The sequence below is a fragment of the Juglans regia genome, chromosome 3 (assembly GCF_001411555.2).
Source record: "Juglans regia cultivar Chandler chromosome 3, Walnut 2.0, whole genome shotgun sequence".
NCBI lineage: Eukaryota > Viridiplantae > Streptophyta > Magnoliopsida > Fagales > Juglandaceae > Juglans > Juglans regia.
The window spans coordinates 20571469-20591798 of NC_049903.1; the positions used below are offsets into that span (position 1 = coordinate 20571469).

The following is a 20330-nucleotide window of genomic DNA, read 5'->3' on the forward strand; positions in this document are numbered from 1 at the left end:
ACTCAATTGAAGGTTCGCAAGGCAAACCTGGAGGTGGAGGATGTGACCCGCGAGCACGACGTCCTGATAGAGGACTTGGACAGGTTGAGGGATTGTCACAAGCGCTCACAGTTGTTGTCCAAGTATTTTGAGCTGACTTTATCTGTCCAATGCCAGAAAGACCTTGTGTAGAAGTGTGAGGTCCAAGTTCGCTCCCTGGAATCCAAGTTGCTTATGGCAACCAACACAATCCTGGCTCGCGACGTTCGCATCTCTACCATAAAGTCCAGTTTGGACTCAAGCCGCAACTAATGGGAAGTTTTCATGTCCCAGGTCAAGAGTGCCAGGGCCATTCAGGATAAGGCCTGAGGCTACGGCTACAAAGAGGGTTTTGAGTAGTTAAGGGGCCATATGCTTGAGCACCCCATGACCGACCCAAAGACTCTGAACTTGGCTTCCCTCGAGCCTAATTCCCAGGCCTTTGCATTTGCTAAGACCATTAGGAAGGACTTGATGCCCCTTGCCTTCCAAGATACCCTCACTCTGCCTTGACGGCCTAATGTAATAACTGTAAATGTCTTCCCCCCTTAGGGTTGTACTTGTAATGTATATATAGACTTTGTTTTGTGTTGTTTCTTCTTACTCCTCCTCGATTGGGTCTTGTCTTTTTGTATCTCATTCTTTCTCCTTTTCTTCCTTTCTTGTATGTTTGTGAATTCGGAGAGCTCAGAGCTCTAGCCCGACCAATGCATCGTGGCAAGTCTAGTGACTTGGCTCGATGGGCACGAAAGTCGACAAGTCAATGAACTTTTGTCCGAATGGTCGCGTATAGGGGTGTAACCGGTCCTGTCCGGTCCGGTTTTGGACAAAATTTAGGACCGAACCGGTATGTACCGGTTTTGTATTTTTCAAAACCGATTACGCCCCGATTACCCTCCTAAACCGGTACCTCCGGTTTTACCGGTTTCCGGTCCCGTCCGATCCGGTTTTCTCATTTTTTTTAAATGTAAAAAATATATAATAAAGTATTAATTCTTATTATAAAATGTTATTAATAATTTAATATATATATTATGCTTAAAGCATATGATCAATTAAATTTTCATTTTTAAGACTAAACTTTTATTTTATAAATTATAACAACATTATCTTATATATAATTATATTAATAACATATGATCAAATAAATTACAAATATTCATATTTAAGATAAACATTTTATGTTATTATTTATAAATTATAATATGAAATTTTTTCATATATAATATATAATTATATATATTATATATAAAAATTTACCATATAATTATATATATAAATATTTTGTATAATATATAAAATTAATTTTTATATTTTTTTTTCCAACCGGTCCTGTTCGGTCCGGTCCGGTCTCGGAAACTACGGGACCGGACCGGAACCGGCCGGTTTTCATAAAATAGGAACCGGTTCCGGACCGGACCGGTTCAAAACCGGACCAACCGGTCCGGTTCGGTCCGGTCCGGACCGGTTTTCCGGTTTCCCGGTTTAAATTTACACCCCTAGTCGCGTAGGCGAGTTTAGAGGCTCTAGCCCGACCAATGCATTGTGGTGAGTCTAAGGACTCGGCTTGATGGGCAAGGTGGTCCGCAAGTCAAGGGACTTGTGTCCGACTAGCAGTGTGGGCGAGCTCAGGGGGCTCCAGCTCGACCAATTCATCGCGGCAAGTCTAAGGACTCCGCTCGGTAGGCACGAAAGTCGGCAAGTCAAAGGACTTGTGTCCGGTTGGCTGTGTGGGCAAGCTCGAGGGGCTCCAGCCTGACCAATGCATCGCGACGAGTCTAAGGACCAAGCTTGATGGGCACGAAGGTCAACAAGCCAAGGGACTTGTTTTGATTGGTCCTATAGGCGAGCTCGAGGGATCTATTCGGACCAATGCATCGTGGCAAGTCTAGGGACTAAGCTCGGTAGGCACTATGGTTGGCAAGTCAAGGGACTTGTATTTGACTGGCCATGTGGGTGAGCTCGGGGGGCTCTAGCCCAACCAATGCATCATGGCAAGTCTAGGGACTCAGCTCGATGTGCACGAAAGTCGCAAGTTAAGGGACTTATGTCCAACTGGTCGTGCAGACGAGCTCGGGGGACTCTAGCCCGACTAATGCATCGTGGCGAGTCTAGGGACTCGGCTTGAAAGCTCCCTGGCTCAATAAAGTTGAATTGAGGCAAATCTATCTCTTCATTCATAGAACGTGATTGTTACATTTCCATAGGCTAAATTACAATCTCTACTGGAAGTACTTTTTTAGATGCTTGGTGTTCCATGGATGAGGGAGTTCATTGCCCCTGTTGTCTTTGAGGCGATACGACCCGTGTTTGCCACTAGTCGTTACCACGTATGGTCTTTCCCATCGCAGGCCCTGCTTGCCTTCCTCTTAGATAGTGACCCTGGTCTACTTCAACACCAAGTCTCCTATTTTGAAGGAACGAGGCCTGACACGTTTGTTGAAGTATCACTCTGCCTTTCTCTTGTTGCTTGCCTTTAACATTTCGGCCTTTTGTTGCCTTTCCTCTAGGAGGTCCAAGTTTTCCTTTAATCTTTCGTTGTTGAGGTTCAGGTTAAAGTGCTGGACCCGGTAGGTAGGCATTCCTACATCCACTACCGTAGGTGAGGGAAAACGGTGCCTCTCCCATGAGAGTCTTGACGGTTGTTCAGTACGCCCACAGCACTCCTGGGAGTTCTTCCACCCATCTTCCATTCCAATCTTCCAACCTCTTCTTCAAGATGCTTAGTAGGGTTTTATTGGTCGCCTCAACTTGCCCGTTGGACTGTGGGTGTCTGAGAGAGGAATATTTAAACTTAATTCCTAGGCCATTGCACCATTCCCGATAGTGTGAGGAATCAAATTGCTAGCCATTGTCCAATATGATTCTCTGGAGAATATTGAATCGACAAACCACCGACTTCCACAAGAACTTTGTGATGGCTATAGCCCTGATGGTCGTCAGTGCCTCCGCTTCAATCCATTTCATGAAGTAGTCAATCGTCACAACTACAAATTTTACCTCACCTTTGGCCACAGGGAGTGGCCCGACCAGATCAAACCCCCACTAGGCAAAGGGCCATGGGGATGTGATCAACGTTAGTTCTTCTGGTGGGCAGTGAAATATGGGTGCATGTTCTTGACATTTCGGGCATTTCTTCAAGAAGCATTCTATGTCCCGAAGAGAGTAGGGCCAATAGTATCCTGCGCTAATCACCTTCGAGGCTAACTCTCTTCCCCCTGAATGGTTCCCACATATTCCCTCGTGTACCTCGACCAACACATACTGGGCTTCTTCCAAAGAGACGCATCTTAGGAGTGGCTCAGAGAATCCCTCTTGTACAAGATCCCTCCCACCAATGTGAATCGTGAGGTTCGGCTCCTAACCTTTCATGCTTCATCTCTATCGCTCGGGACTTCGCCCGTGTTAAGGAACTTTATTATGTCCGAGGCCCACTTAGGTTGCCCGGAGGTGACAACCGATATTTTCGTGCTGATGGTTGGGAAGTCAACTGCCCGGGTTACAGTGTGCTCGGACAGGTGGGCCCTTCTTGTTCTTGTTCTCCTCCCTTGGTATTTTCTGGATGCAAAAGTAGGGAAAAAGGTCGCGCTCTATGCCCACCTGCTGATGTTATTTCTTCAACTTTTTGCCCTTTGTGGTGAACTCCTCGTGCACCTGGCTAACGACCACCTTGGAGTTTGCCTTGACTTTGACTTTGGTTGCTCCCAACTAGGGGTGAAAAGTTGGTTGGTCCAGACCGGAGAAACCGACTAGACCAACCCAGGACCAAGACCGGTCGGTCTCGATCCCTGAAATAAAGGATCAAGACTTTTCGGTCCAGTCCTGGTCTAGGGGTTTCCCACCTCGGACCAGATCGACCGAATTTAAAAAGAAAAATATATATATTATATATTATTTATATCATAATTGTATAATTAACTATATAATTTTCATCTAACCTATTACCATTAAAAATATAAAATTTTAAATATATTGTTAACAAATTAATATTCTATCAATTAACTAATTTATAGTATCAATTAACTAATTATATAGTAATTATATAAGTTAAGAATGTAATTTTTATCTAATTTATTATCATTCACCTTATAAAATAATTTTGTATTGAGTTAGTTACATATCTACATTACTAATTCACTTAAATTTAATTTAATATTTTAAATAAAAAAATTATTAATTTATTTATAAAAAAAAATAATAATAATTGAGTCGGATCGATAGCTACTGGTCCGGTCCCTAGGGATGTTCGGTCTGGTTCGATCTGGGGAAAATGATGGTCCATCACCCCCTGGACTGAACCAGACTGATTTGCACCCTTATTCCCAACAGCCTAGCTACTGACATTCCTGCTAGTAGTGCCTCATACTCAGCCTCATTATTAGTTATTTTGAAGGCAAGCTTTATCGCGTAATTATGTTCCTCGCCAAACTTGGTGATAATGTGCACCCCTACCCCCCCTCTAGCACGACATGATGAGCTATCGATGTAGACCTGACAAGGCTTTCTCTAGGGTGCAACCTGTACCTCCTCTGGGAAGTCACTAAAGTCAGTCACGAAGTTCTCCAGCACTTTCCCCTTAATTATTATGCGAGAAAGATACTCTATGTCGAATTCACCCAGCTCAACCACCCAGTTCATAAGGCAGTTAGAGGTGGCGGGTTTCTGCAATATCTTCTTGGGGATGTCGATGAGCACCTTTATCGGGTGGGCTTAGAAATACGACCTTAGTCTCTTGGCAGCAACCACCAGTGTGAATGCCAACATCTCTGTTCACGAGTATCTCGCTTCAGCTCTGTGAAATGCCCGGCTCGTGTAGTAGATGGGCTGTTGCACGCCTTCTCATCTATACCGCTAGGTACACGATCAAGTCCTCACCCGATTCGGTTTGTCTAAGGAGTGGTGGGTGAGCTAGGTACTCCTTTAGTTCTCCGATTGCCCGGTCGCAGTCGGTGTCACAACTTCGTGCTTTCTTCAAGACTTTAAAAAAAGGAAGACATTTGTTGGTCAAGCAGGTGATGAAGCAGTTTAAGCCTGCTACTCTACGCTTCATTAATGTTTCCCCAGGGGGGGGGGGGAGCGGGGAGGGTATACCTATTATTGCTTCGACCTTCTTCGAGTTGGCCTCAATTCCCCGTTCAGAGACCATGAAGCCCAAAAACTTGCCTGACTCCACTCTGAAGGTGCACTTTAGCAGGTTGAGTTTAATATTGTTGCACCATAATACTGTGAAAGCCTCTCGGGGATCGGATAGGTGCTGCTCGAGCCTTTTTCTCTTGACCAGTAGGTCACCCATGTATACTTCCAATCTTTGGCCGATTTGATCTTTGAACATTCAGTTAACCAGACACTGGTATGTGGCGCCAGCGTTCTTCAGTCTGAAGGGCATGACGTTGTAGCAATAGAGCCTTCAGTCGGTGATAAAGGCCATTTTTGCTTCGTCGTTCGGGCTCATGCGGATCTAATTGTAGCTCGAGTATGCATCCATAAAGCTGAGCAGCTGGTGGCCTGCGATAGAATCAACGATCAAATCGATACGTGGCAAGGGGAAGCTATCCTTCAACGTGTCTTGTTTAGGTCAGTGAAGTCGATGCACATTCTTCATTTTCCGCTCACCTTCCTGATCAATACTACGTTTGATAGCCACTCGGGGTAGTGGGTTTCCTGGATGAAACCCATTGCAAGGAGATGGTCAACCTCTTCGACTATGGCGGTGTACTTCTCGGCACTGAAGTTCCGACACTTTTGCTTAACTTTCCTAACCCCGGGATCGACACAAAAGCGGTGCTCGATGATCATGTTATCAATCATGTGCATCTCCTCGTGACTCCATGCAAATACGTCTTGGTGTTGAATGATGAGTCGTTTCATAACCTACCTTAACTCGAGAGCCATCTTTGTCCCAACCCTTATCGTGCGTTCGGGTCTCTAGGAGTTTACGGGAACCAGCTCCAAGGGTTTATTTGGCTCTGCCTACCGAAGGGTTTGTTCATCACGCACCTCTTCATCTTAGTCTGCCAGGGTCAGTGGTGGTGGTTGCTCCACGATCACACTTGCTTCTTCAACTGCTCTAATGTCCTTTTCTCTGTGCCTCAATCATGTGCATAACATTCTTGAGCTAGGACTTGCTCACCCCGAACTTCGCCAACCCCCGAGCTCGTGGGGAATTTTATCTTAAGGTGATGTGTTGATGTTATCACCCTCAGACTATTCAAGGTCGAGCGGCTCAATATCGCGTTGTACAAAGATAGGGCCTTCACCACTAGGAAGTTAGTCATTGTTGCAGAAGTTTTGTAATTTCCCGGCCAGGACAGACAGAGTGATGACCCTTACTGGCTGGACCACATCCCCGGTGAAACTTTTTAATGGCATTGGGATTGGGCGTAGGCAGTCGGATCGATTCCCATCTTGACAAATGCTTCCCAAAATAGGATGTTGGCGGAGTTACCATTGTCGATCAAGACTCTTTGTGTCACAAAGTTGGCAATCTGCACGGTGATCACCAAGGCATCGCCATGGGGGTGGAGAATTCATTCTTCATCTTCTTCATTGAATGTTATAATAGTGCCTCATGCGTGCCTCCTTAGCCCAGTCGTGGTTCTCTCGGCCCTGAACACTTCCTCATACCATGATCGGCATGCGTGAGTCTTTCATGCCGATGAAGTGGGTCCCTTACCTACATATCCCCCTGCGATAGTGCAAATTTCACCCACTGGGCTGTGACGTGAGCTTCTATGGGCCTCCCTTCTTGTTCTTCATCATCTCAAGCTTTCACTTTGTTGGGGCCTTGAGTGCTCGTTTCTCCGTCTCACCAATTGCTTGCATTCTTGGTGGTGTTGGTCCAGTAAGCTTCCAATTCCTTCCATCCTCTGCTTCAAAGTGTAACAATCTTCTGTTCAGTGTATGTATGTCTGGTAGTAGGTGCAGTATCTTTGGCCCTCCCAACTTGGTTGAGGCACTCCATGCGAGGTCGGTGCGCGCTCGCCTTCCACTGTCATACTCGTATGTGCTCGAGTCCCACCGTGCACTCGAGTTAGCGCCTTACTTCCCTAGTTTGGCCTCCTGTGGGCTTTTCTTGTTTTTTTCGCAGTTAGTCTCGCTACCCGGCCTAGCAGCCTTCTTGTCCACCAACTCCAGCTCAGTCTTTCAGGGAGCCGTCAATGCCTAGAGGGTGTATTCGACATTGATAAAACTGTAGGCACAATCCATCAACTCCCTTAGAGTTGTGGGGATTTTTCTTGCTAATTCGGCCATGAATGGGTTCTGCGGTCAGATTCCCCCCAGTAGGGTGGCCAAAGTGATCTTCTCATCTTGGTTGTTCATAGTTATGCACTCCCGGTTAAATCGGGAGAGGTATGCCTTGAGATTCTTGTCGTCGCGCTGTTTGACAGTTAGGAGATAGGCGGCCAACTGTCTCCTTTTTCTACTATATATGAATTGTGTTGGAAGCTATTGATGAATCCCAATGGTAGGGATCTGAACCATGCCCTCGCTGCTCCCTTCAGTGTTAACGGGAAGGCTCAGCACTCGATCTTGCCCGGGAACCTATAAAGGGTCATATAGGCATTGAATGTCTCTAAGTGTTCGAGGGGGTCCTTTAACCCGTTGTATTTTTCCATCTGAGGGACCTTGAATTTAAGCTGGAGAGGGGCAACCATGACCTCCGCGCTGTATGACAAGTCGGTGCTATTGAGTAGCTGATCTACAGAGGATGACGAGCCCATCTGTTTGGCCGTCTCTGCATATTTGTCCCTAAGCTCCCGTAGCTCGTGGTGCATCCGACGTATTTCTTCCTCTACTACGTCAATTTCTGGAGCGCGTCGTGTCTCGGCGTGTTCTTTTTGGTTGAGTTCTACCCTTCCTACCTGTTCTTCGTTAGCTCTTCGCAATGCCTCATCCTCTTGTTGAAGACCTCCTACTTCCGACGTCAGCTTCTTTATTATATCTTCCATTTCAGTGAGTCTCACTTCCATGGTTCCGGACTGGTTTTCTTCTCTTTGCATGGTCTGGGAACATGTCGTTGCTGGCATACGAAAGACATGCTTTTATAGAAAAAATCTCACAGATGGCGCCATTGTTGATGTCGTGTTTCATATCCTGGGCAATTGCACGCTGTAACCGATTTACACCTGCAATTTCCAACAGAAATGGGGGCATGTGTGGTATGTGATACCTCTGATGCCTAAGTCAGATTCTTATTCGTGGTGGAGATGAGTCTGAATGTCTGTGTGAGAGAGCTCCCTCCCCCTGGGGGGCAGGGTATATATACCTAGTGGTGTGGTCCCAGGTGCCTGTCTATAGTGCGTATTGGTGTACCGGACGCCCTGGCAGTGGGCGATCTTCTGCCTTGTTGGTTACGGTCGTGCTATTTCGTACTCGGATTGTATTACTACTAACCTTTCACTTTCTGCCAGGCAACAGGTGCGGGTCATGCATGATCGTGACTATTCAGACTGGCTCACACCCATTCTTGTCGTGTCGTGTCAATTTCCTAGGACATTAAATGCGGCGTGCCCCAGTCCTAACGTGCGCTTCCTCATCCTTCCTACCATCGATCATCTGGAGGGGGCAATGGCCATTTCTGACATTGTGTGCGAGGTTTGTTGGCCATTGAGTGCACAGGCCCTCTTAGAGCACTCTCATTGGAATGACTAAATTAAAGTACATTTTTTATGAATGTAAGATGAATTTAACTTTTAGCTATTCCATTTTTATAAATCTCCACATTGGAATAGCCATTTTTTCATTATATGACAATAAAATAATATAAGATGAATTTAATTTTGACTATTCACATCAAATTTCCAAATTGAATTATCCATTTATTCATTATATAGTAATGAGTAATTAATAATTTTGAAAATTTTTTAATTTTTTTAATTATAAATTTATTTTATTTTATCATATTTTACTATTTATAATATTATATATTAATTTGTAATTGTATTCTAATTATATTTTTTCAATTGTCATTTAAAATAGAGAGATAAATAATTAATATTAAAAGGAGAGAGAAATAAATAATATAAAAAGGATTTGATGAATGAATAGTGTGTTCCAAATTTGAAAATTAGTTTGGATATTACTGTAGCTATATTCCAAATATTTGGAATATAGCTAATTCAATGTGAGCAATTTATTGACCTAATAGCTAAATTTTCATTGGATTTAGCTTTTAGCTAATCCAATGAGAATGCTCTTACTTGGAGCTCCCATGCTTTGTGTTCATAGCCTTGTCATTGGCCACTAGGCCTTTCGGGCCGGGCCCATCTCTCAAGTTTGATCTATTCCATCCTTTATCCCAATTTTCCCATTGTTGGGCTGTCTAGAGGCCCATCTCTACCCCTAGGGTTACCTAGAGCCTCGAGATCCTTCTGTGGGCTAGACCCTCATGCTCTGGCCCCTCGCCCCCCGCCAGGGGGGGGACCCTCATAATAGTTTATTTACAATGTTAGACGAGAGTATTACAAATTCATATTCGAACAATGTCAAATAATTATTAGCATAACTAATTATCGTGTGGTCAATTCTTTTTGTTTTTTGGCATCAAAATCCTTGTCTTCTTTTCGGATAAAGAGTATGGGTGTAATCGGTTCGGTTTGGTCCATCAGTTTTGTCGAATTGAGCCACTAGCTATTGATTCAGTTCGTCCATTCCGTCTGATTCAGTCCATGAACATTTTTTTGACAGAAAAATTAATATAAAAATTAATTAAATTAGTAAAATTAAAATTTAGTGATTTCTTTAACATTTTATATATGATTAATGAATATTCAATAATTTTATTGTATATATTATCAATGGTGATCATTTGAATGAAAATTACATAATTAAATTATACAATTACTATATAAAATATTATATTATATATATAATATTTAAATATATATATACACATTGGGTTGGTCTCGGTTTGGTCTGGTAAAAAAAAACCAAATCTCGAGACTGGCCTATAAAACTATCGGCCTAGTTCAGTTTGGACCGAACCATTAGGTCCTGCCGATTTTTCCTATTTGGACCAATAGTCTTACACTCTTATAAAAAGATATTGATTGAGGGTCTAAATTTGAAATTTTCTATAATTAAAAAAGAGTAGTGTTACATGTACTTATACTTTTACTTACAAGATTCATTTTATTATTTTTTTAAAATTCATTTTGAGTTTCAAATTTCATGATTTTTAATATATCTAGAGTGACACGTAGAGAAATGATTTTTTTGTAAATTTTTTTCAAATATATTTAACATTTTCCATAAAAAAATTTTGAGTGAAAATTAATAAAACTGAATTAATACGGCATAAAATGATAGAAAACAAAAATAAATGAACGGAAAAAAATTTAAAGAAAAAGTCGGGTGCGGTATTTCTTGAGAAGAAAGAAAAGGCTGCGACTCTCTCGTATTTGAAGCTCCAAAGCACAGCATTTGCAGAGGGACACGCAGAAGAAGCAGAGGACGAAGAAGAAAAGAAATCGGAACAAGGATCAGACAGTATGAGTAGCATAGGAACGGGGTACGATCTTTCAGTGACCACGTTTTCCCCAGATGGCCGCGTCTTCCAGATCGAGTACGCCGCCAAAGCTGTCGACAACAGCGGGTAACTCTCTACTAATCCTACCCTTCAATCCCTCGATTCTATCTCTCTTGCCCACGTTTTCTGGTTCGAGAGCTACAAATCCTAGGGTTATTAGTCGACCTGAGATTATCCTACAACAGCAGAGGTATTAGTTATGGATTCATAAACGTTTTCTTTGTTCAGTAATTTTGATTTTTTTTTTTGCAGGACTGTCATTGGCATCAAATGCAAAGACGGGATTGTACTGGTAAATACCACCCTACTGACCTACTTGTTTGTCTATTGGGCAGTTTCTGATCCTTTTTTTTTATTATTTTTTATTTTATTTTGGTGTGGGACTTTAGGGTGTGGAGAAGCTAATAACATCGAAGATGATGCTACCCGGTTCCAATAGAAGAATTCATTCCGTTCATCGCCACTCCGGCATGGTATCGCATATTCCCATTTTCTCTTGCTTTGTTTCCGTTTATTTTTTATTATTTATTGTGACTTTTGATCGGATCTAAATGCTGCTATGTAGTTTTCTTGTATAAATTTTTGTACCATTTCAGTTTCTTAAACTTGGTTATGTCGGTTGTTTTCAGTATTTCAACGTCGTGAATGTCCTTATCTGCTGGTCCCTTGCGAAGTGTGATCCGTTTCATTCCAAACTATATTGTTATTCGAAATATGTAGCATTATTACATAGGTTGCCAAGTATAAGGGGTAGTTGTGCTGCTTTAGTTCTTTGGGGATTAGCTGGATTTGGTAAAGTGACTTGGATATTATTTTTGTCATGCTTCTTCAGAATAGACCTTTGCTAAGGCAAAGATATAAGTAGAAGTAAAGAAGATGTTATGAACTTGAGAAAATTATCTTTCCCAACGTTCTTTAAATCGTGGCAAAGAGAGGAGAGATGGAGAGCTTGTTTCTCTTCAAGGGAGCTGCCATCCAAACAGAATTTTCTTCTAAAAACTGGATGATGAGTTCAAATTTCATCTTGTGAATTGGACCACTGTATGCACCCCGTTCTAATAAGGTGGACTGGGAGTGAGGATCTTATTGTTTTTTAATAAGGCTTTATGAGGGAAATGGTTATGATGCTACCAACAAGAAAGGGGGTTTTGTGAATGGCAGTGGTAGATACTAAATCTGAAGGGGCTTGGGGTGGATGGTGCTCTAATGAGGTGAATGGTCCTTGTAGGGTGGGTTTATGGAAGCATATACGAAGAGGATGGGGGAGCTTTTCAGTACACCCGTCTTGTGGTGGGCGATGGTTCTAAAATCAAATTCTAGCATGATCATTGGTGTGGTGACAGAGTTCTCAAGGAAGTATATTCAATATTCTATGGTATAGCACGTGTGCAAGAAGCTTCAGCTGCTGGTCTCATACACCTATCCGATGGATTTCCTAAATGGAATGTCACATTCTTCAGAGCTGCTCAACATTGGGAGATCGATGCATTCACTAAGGGCATGTTTGGGTAATGAGATGGGATGAGAATTCTGTAAATAGCAGTGAAATGGTTTGTGAATAATAGTAAAATAATTTGAGTTAAGATGTTTTATTGGGTTTTGAAAAAATAGAGAGAAAAAATTGAATACAAATATTATAAAGTTTAAAAATTGTTTGAATATAACTTTTATTATTTTTTTTTTGAAATTTGAAAAAGTTGTATTGTTTTTGTGTTTTGTTTGGAAGTTTGGCAAAGTTGTAATTATTAGGTAATGATTAGAAGAAAAAGTTAAAAATTTAAAATTGAAAAGTGCGTTGTATATGAGTGATGTTTGGGAAGGAAATTATGAGAAGTTTTGACATTTCATCTAACTTACCAAACAACCCCTAAGTTTTACAGTGTTGTCTACTCCATGTGAGTGAGGGTGGGAGAGATAGACAAGCTTGTTTGGTGTCCTTCCCAAAAAGGGAAGTTTATTGTCAGCTGTTACGACAAGTCTCTCACTATGCATGCTGCACTTACATTCCCATGGAAGAATATACGGAAGACCAAGGCTCCCCTAAAAGCAGATTTTTTTGTATGGACAGCTTCTTTGAGGAAGATCAATACTAGAGATATCTAAAGAAACGTCAATTACCTATAATTGATTGGTATTGCATGTGCAAGAAGATTGGGGAAATGGTGAATCATTTACCCCTTTGTTGTGAGGTTTCCGTGACCCTATGGCATGATTTCTTTTCTAGAGTTGGACTAGCTTCGATGCCAGAAGAGTAATTGAGTTCCTTGCAAATTGGAGAGCCTTACGTGGTAATCTGCAAATTGCAGCTATATGGGAGATGGTGGTGGCTTTGGACAAAAAGGAATGCAATAAGTTTTGAAGATTGTGAGTGGTCAATGGAAGAGCTTAGAATTTCCTTTTTAACACATTACTCCATTGATCAATTGAAATAGATTTCAATGGCTTGAATCTCCATGACAAGGTGCTTGCTCTTGTATATGTCTCATGTACTTGGGTTATGCCTATTGCAATTAATAGAACTTATCGTTTACTGATATAAAAAAACATTGGATCCCCGTTTTATGATTTTTTTTGGATAAGATCCCTTTTTTATTAATGAGAAGCTGCACATACTAGCAATCCAAACTCAAAACAAATGCAAAAGGCAATAACAGTTCCTAATACACTTTAGGGCTCCAGAAAAATAGACTGTTAGACTCCTTTAGAATAGAATTGTATCAGACCTTCCCCTTGAGAATGTCTTTGCCCCTAAAGCTGGTATTGCAACTTCTTTCGTGTTAGCTAGGCTTGTTATTAATCGGTCACGGAATTTTTTTTACAACTATGGCTGGTCCATACTTTCAATTCTTTTAAAACATAATCCCTTTTTTGCCTTTGACAAAGCTCTGCAAGTATAAGGTCTCGTTTGTTTTCACAACTCTTCCCAACTCATCTCATCTCATCCTATCTAATCATTACAACTTTCTCAAATTCCCACACAAAATAAAATAAATAATTCAAAATTTTCAAATTCCAAAACAAAAATAAAATTAAAAAAATATATTCTACTAATATTTTATTCAACTTTCAACTTTCATCTCAACTCATCTCATCTACGAAACAAACAAGGCCTAAGTCTCATACTGGCTATCACACCCCAAAGAGACCTATTCCAGTTCCAATCCTGCACTAGGCTTTGTGAATGAGATGCTCCATTGTGAATTGCTATTGGTAGTCTAGTGAAGATCGTACTCTGATGCCTCCTTGAAAATAAAGAATCTCAAAAATTATGGGAAGACTTTCTTCAAGGCTTGATCTACACACTGAACATCATATCAAAGGAACAATCTTGTTATCTGTTGTGTCACTAATGAGAGGTTTTATTCCTCAAGACTAGCCCTCAAAAGATTCTTTTACAACACATTATTTTTCTGGGCTATTGTTTTTTACTCCAATGGGGTTAGTTTTCATGATTTTCTTGTATTCATTTTAGTTCCTAAATCGCAGATAAGCGTTCTCTTTGTATACCTCCTGTGTACTTGGGCTACACCTATTCTCTCCTATTAATAAAAAATTATTTTACTTATAAAAATAAAAATATACTAGCCATAAATGATTTATAAAGGTCATTCTTTGAAGTGGTAATCTTTGTGCAATAACCAAAAACAGCTTTTTACCTAAACTCACAGAATATATAACCAAAGCAGTGAGGTTGGAATGATAATTGTAGTGTTAATTTGTTTTTCTTAAATGAGCTACTGTCCATCTTAGCCTCATCCAGAATCTTATGGTTTGATACTAGATTGTTGTATATGCTTACGTTTTCCCAATTACAGGCTGTGGCAGGATTAGCGGCAGATGGGAGGCAAATTGTTGCCCGTGCCAAGTCTGAAGCGACTAATTATGAAAGGTTTGTATTTTGTTCTGGAAATAATCATGGTCACATTTCTCTCCCCCTGTAGCTCTCTCTGTATGTGAACGTAAATCTTTCATTATTATTATTTTATTTATCTTCATTTACTTACTATCCTTTTTGCAATCCACAATTAAGTGAAAATACAAATATAGTCGTAATTAATTGTGACCATGCTACTTGAAGAAAGCATCACATTCATCTCCTCTCCCTATTCCATGCACACTATACCACTTGGACACTTTGCTTCATATGGAATAACCTTCAATTGTGTGACATCTTGATTAGTGCTATCTAGAATCCTTATTGATTAAGATGATGTTGAATATATCATTTCATGCAATTCATAATAGTTGTTAGACAAATAATTCTTTTGAAACCACTTGTAAATCTTCAGAGGAATTCTACCCTTTATCATTGGTTTATGGTCTTGCCTTTCTATTTCTTTTATAGAATTTCTAGCTCCTTTTTCTTTCACTAGTTAGGTGGATCTTCCTGTATACGTCCTGTGTACTGGGATAATACCATTTTTCTTATCATAAGAATTGAGAAGATGGGCAATTTTTTTGTGTTTTAACTGACTCGATTCTGACTGCTTCTCTCTATATTTTATTGATGACCATTGAGTTGATTGTGTGAAGTTCTTCAAAACCATCTACATCTTTATAAAAACAAGTTAGCATGTAATTTTTATTTTTCCCCTACGATGGCCAAAACTTTGGTTTCCTGTCACCCTGTATATCTCGTCTACTGAAATGTATTACAACAAATTGTCTCTTCTCCTTCTATAACACAAAATTAGGTGCAACTCTTCCATCAGTTTTATAAATAGCAATAGTGCTTAGGTTTGTTTGGTGACCCAATGGGCTTGGCACCCCCTACTTCTTTGAACTCAATGGGCTTGGATGTGAAAATCCCCTTCCTGGCTGAACGATGCCTTTGGGTGGGGGGTCTGTAAATTTAACTTCGAAAGATTGAGATAGAAGAGGAGAATTGATTTGAATGTGATTCTTCTTCTTTTGTGACTCCGTAGCAGTCGTAATTGTAGCTGGGATCGAGAGTATATCACAACGTTCGCAAAAGCACTAGGTTCACTTTAGTGGAAATGTCTCCTAGAGCCTAGGTGCCAAGGACAAAGCGCAAAGTGTGTGCCTTGTGAAGTAAAGTGCACATTTTCAGAAAATGATTTATGATGAATTTTAAAAAATAGAATAAGAAGGTTTAAGAAGGCAAATAGCCTATTAACTCCATTTGTTATAGTGGTGCTAATTAAAAGATACTAATATATTGATTAACATGCCAACCAAGCGAGATTAATTAAATAAAATTTAAAAGGCATTTTATATAATTCTCATGTGCTTTACAAAATATACACAACCTTGATATTTGATAGCCATAATGAAAATGAAGTGCATGGCTGGATTAATACATACCTAGAAGAAATGACCAAAAAAGCACAATAATTGTAGTTATTGACTTCTATGCTAACATTGGCAAACAATGCAATCCTGAAGTATTTAATCATCCTCATTATTAAGCATAGAACCATCATCATTGTTTTTCTATTATAAGTGCATAGGACCATCTTCATTGTCATCAAAAGATTCGTAAAATCTCATCATCTTCCTCATCTAAATTAATTGTCTAGAAAAAGCGTAATAATTAAAACTAATTTATCTTCCTCACCTACATCTAAATTAATTGTCTAGAAAAACTGTAAGAATTAAATCTATTTGTTTTTTCAAAATCTGCAAAAGCGCTAATCACTAAAAAAACATGCTTTGGTAAATGCGCTTTGCTTTTGGCAGGCAAAGTGGGTGATTTGCACTTAAGTGCACTTTTACTAACTCTAGTATTCAGAAGGGTTGGGTTGGGTTGGGTTGTGTTGGGTGGTGGGAATTTCATCAACCCTCTATCGCTTTCTGCATAACACATGATGGGTCTTCTAACCATCGGGATGATGGTGGGAGTTGACATCTTGGGTAGACAAGAAGGGCTTTAACTATACCTGACTGTGACTTCTTTGAGATTCCATAGCTTTAGAAATAAATAGCTGCTGGGTGCTACAGAGTATGACTCTGCAGCAGTTGAATAAATGGTTGCTGGTGTGCTAGATTGTATATCATAGGGTCACAGATCTAGTGGTTGGAGTTTTGCCAGCACATTATTGACTTTAACCCAAGAGAAAAAGTCACTCCACAAAGCAGGAGCTATTTCGCAGGGGAGTAAAAGATTATCTACAGACTCCCCACTCCTCACACACATGCAGCACTACTCAATCAAAATGATGTATTTTTTCCTTGGATTGTCCAGGGTGAGAATCCATTAGATGATTAGTCAATGCAAGTAAATAAAGTGGACTTTCTTAACTAGTTTTTTAGGCTTATAATCAATTGCTGAACATGATCATGCACTCATATGAATGTTGTTGCTGGATACAATGGGAGGGGCGTGACTGCCTATGATACACAACATTTATCCTAAGGTGGGAATAAAAAGTTCCAGTCTCATGATTCCATGTTGAGTAACTAGTGTGTGAGCGCATCCATATGGAAAATTTCTTATGGTGTGATTGCTTTCTTTTGCGTTCATGTGTACTTTTGAATATTTTGTTATACATGGACTTGGTCTGGGTTATGATGGATACATGTCCAATTTCATGGTTTCAACTTAGTGCATGACATCTTTTTCTTTTTGCTTTTCTACTTTGATTTCTTCTGGTGACATTCTCATGTTTTGTTTTCCTTACTTTTGCCATTATCTAGAAATGGAGAGTAAATAGTTCCTTTCCTCATGCTTAAAATAAGCTAAGCATTCATTTTGAAGGATTTTGATAGTATTTTTTAAACCAGAGTTGTGGGATAGGTTACATTAGGACTGCTTGCACCTTGAAAGTTGCAAACAATTTGTTACAACTTTACATTACAGTTGCGTTTCAGACCTCATCTGCTATGTGACGTCTGCTAACTATGGCGTGCAGAAGAAGCCAAATGTATTTTCAAAAGGCTTCAAAACCTGTATTCAGCATGTGTTTAACCTGGATGGCAAACTATGTTTCCTGAAATTAGCACTTAAGAGTGGTAACCATCAAGTTTTTATATACGTGATTGTGTATGCATTCTGGAATCGTACATGCCCCTTTGTGCTCTTATAAAGTCAAAATGAGATCCACAATTGAACGAATACCCTATAATTTGGTCCAAGGTGTTACCCCAATAAGTCGTTGCTGCACATCAACCTTTTAAATTGTCACATGTTTTTCTCATTTTGTTGCAACTCTTGCACAGTGTCTATGGGGAACCAATACCTGTCAAGGAACTTGCTGATCGTGTTGCTAGTTATGTGCATCTGTGTACACTTTACTGGTGGCTGAGGTTTGATAAGATACCAAAATTCTTTATTCATTATGATTTTTTCTTCATTATATTCCTTAAGGGAATATCTAATGTTACCCTGCAGACCCTTTGGATGTGGAGTTATTCTTGGAGGATATGACAGAGATGGACCACAGCTGTACATGGTTGAGCCATCTGGTGTTTCATATGTGAGTTTATTTTGGTCTTTTGTGGCAATAAGTTTGGCCATCAATCCTCTTGCTTTTGCATCATCATTATCTGTTACAGTTGATTAGTTTTATATTGTAGTTCTCTTTACTCAATGTGTTTTTGGTATTTGATACAGAGGTACTTTGGAGCTGCAATTGGCAAGGGCAGGCAGGCAGCTAAAACGTATGTGATTATCTGTTTATCAAATTCTAACTGCAGCTAAATCATGTCATTATGACAGGAGAATTTCATTGAAATCTTATTTTCCAACTGTTACTAACATGGTGCTAATTTTAACTTCTCAACTTTCTGCCTGCCCATGGGCGATTGCATCCCAACCTGACTTAGGTTTGCATAGGAGATCTGCTACAGCTGCTTACATGAGAAGTTTTAAGCTACATGTATTTAAACAGGATTATTTTCCTGTGTTTATTAGTGAAAATCTTTGCCTGGTTGTTTGGATGGGAACTAAGAATCTGATGGTGTCATTGTTGACCGTTGTAAGGAGCAATGTAATCATGAGTCTTAACTAGTTCATCATTATATGGTTAAATATCATAATTGTGAGCATTCATTGTTGAATAATACCCAATTCTTTTATTATTCTCATACTAATATCTTACAGGAGTAAACCAGGAGTGGGACATCTAATGATACTAAACTTTTGTTTATAAGGATGCTGGCTTGGGTATTTTTTTTTTTTTTAAATCTAGATCAGGGCTGCTGTCGTGCTATGTTATGTAATGTTTAAATTAATGATTCCTACAACTTATTTTGATTATATTTTCTGAGCTAAAATACAATAAAGTGATACTGCTGATGTAATTAAATAATGTTTTTCCAGAGAGATCGAAAAGTTGAGGCTCTCAGAGTTGACTTGCCGTCAAGGGGTTATTGAAGTAGCCAAAATGTGAGTGTCCTTGCAGAGTTTTATGTATAATTTTCACCTTGCAATCTTGAGATAGCTTTATAATTTTCCTTTCTATTTTAGGGATGATAAAGGAAAAAGGAATTGTAGCTCTGATTTTCATTTTCTGTTGAATCCACTGTATTCTATTAATCGAAAACCGTGATTAGGAGTTTGTGAGAGAGGGTCATGGAGTGTGGCATCATTGGAGGTGTGCAATAAGGTATGCTAGAAAGTAGGAAGGCAGTCCTCTGTGTGTGTGTGGTGGTTGTTGGGGTAGGGCGGGGGGTTTAGAAAGGGTGGGGGGAAGGATCAATGAGTGGTGAGATATATAGAGGTGAACGGCATTCTTTCAGCAGAAAGAGGAATATAGGGTTTTACTGGGGTGGGAATTCTGAAAATGTATGATAGACCAGAATAATAAGAGAAATGAGAGAGAGAGAGGGGTTTTGTACGCCCATTTTAACTTTTAATAGGAAGGAATATGATGAATATATATTGCATTTTTTTATTATTTTAAAGTAGATAAATATATATATATATATGAGATTTTTTATTGGGGGGTTTATATGCTAAGCAGCATTTATGGAGTACATGATGAGGCGAAGGACAAAGAGTTTGAATTGGAAATGAGCTGGGTGTGTGATGAGTCAAACCGTCAACATCAGAAGGTATCTATCTCTAAATTTCAATTGCAATAAACATCTTATTGATACTGCACGCTCTTCTGTGTGTCACCCTCCCTTGCTCATTTCATTTCTCTAAACAACCCATGTCTTGTGCCCTGCCATTTCAGGTTCCGGATGAGCTTTTACATGAAGCTAAAGCAGCGGCTAAAGCGGCACTGGAAGAAATGGATGCTGATTAATGGGAGGAGCCATATCCCTATTGTTTACTCTGGTTTTAATATTTGCACTTCAACTTCTTCTTGGGATCATTCCATAGATCCATTATGGATAGACTGCTTTTTTTTTTCTTTTTTTTTAAACCATTTATCTTTATTTCTGCTACAGCGTTTTAGATGAAATGGTTCATTTTTCCAATTTAATCGCAGGCCAAACTATTATTTTCTAGTATTAATACAACTTTACGTCCAATCTTTTTTGTTTTTCTAGAAGTATTATTTTTCATAATTTTAATTATTATCCTCATCATATTTGCATGTGACATTACATTAAGTGCCCATTTAAGGTGGTTTGTTCTTTTTTTTTTTTTTTTTGGCTTTCTCTTTTAAATATTTTTTAAACATTTAAAAAAAAAAAACACTAATACACTAGTAGGATCATTTTCCTTAAATAAATGGTAGATAGGTGAAAAAAAATAAAATGTGGACATTTAATAGGCAATTAACTACAATCATTTGGAATGATGAAATGATAAGGGAAAATAAAAATATATATTTGGAATGATGAAAGGATGATCATTAAAATAATGATAAAT

General features: G+C 39.6%; 1 protein-coding gene across 1 annotated transcript; it reads left to right on the plus strand.

Moving 5' to 3' along the window:
• Positions 1–10324: 10324 nt before the first annotated feature.
• Positions 10325–19987, plus strand: LOC108999339 (proteasome subunit alpha type-3). The gene is made up of 10 exons (XM_018976224.2): positions 10325–10612; positions 10799–10838; positions 10936–11019; positions 14362–14435; positions 17726–17812; positions 17898–17982; positions 18120–18166; positions 18828–18893; positions 19471–19561; positions 19687–19987. The coding sequence occupies exons 1-10, from the start codon at positions 10509–10511 to the stop codon at positions 19756–19758; spliced, it is 750 nt and encodes a 249-aa protein (XP_018831769.1). The 5' UTR covers positions 10325–10508; the 3' UTR covers positions 19759–19987.
• Positions 19988–20330: the final 343 nt, after the last annotated feature.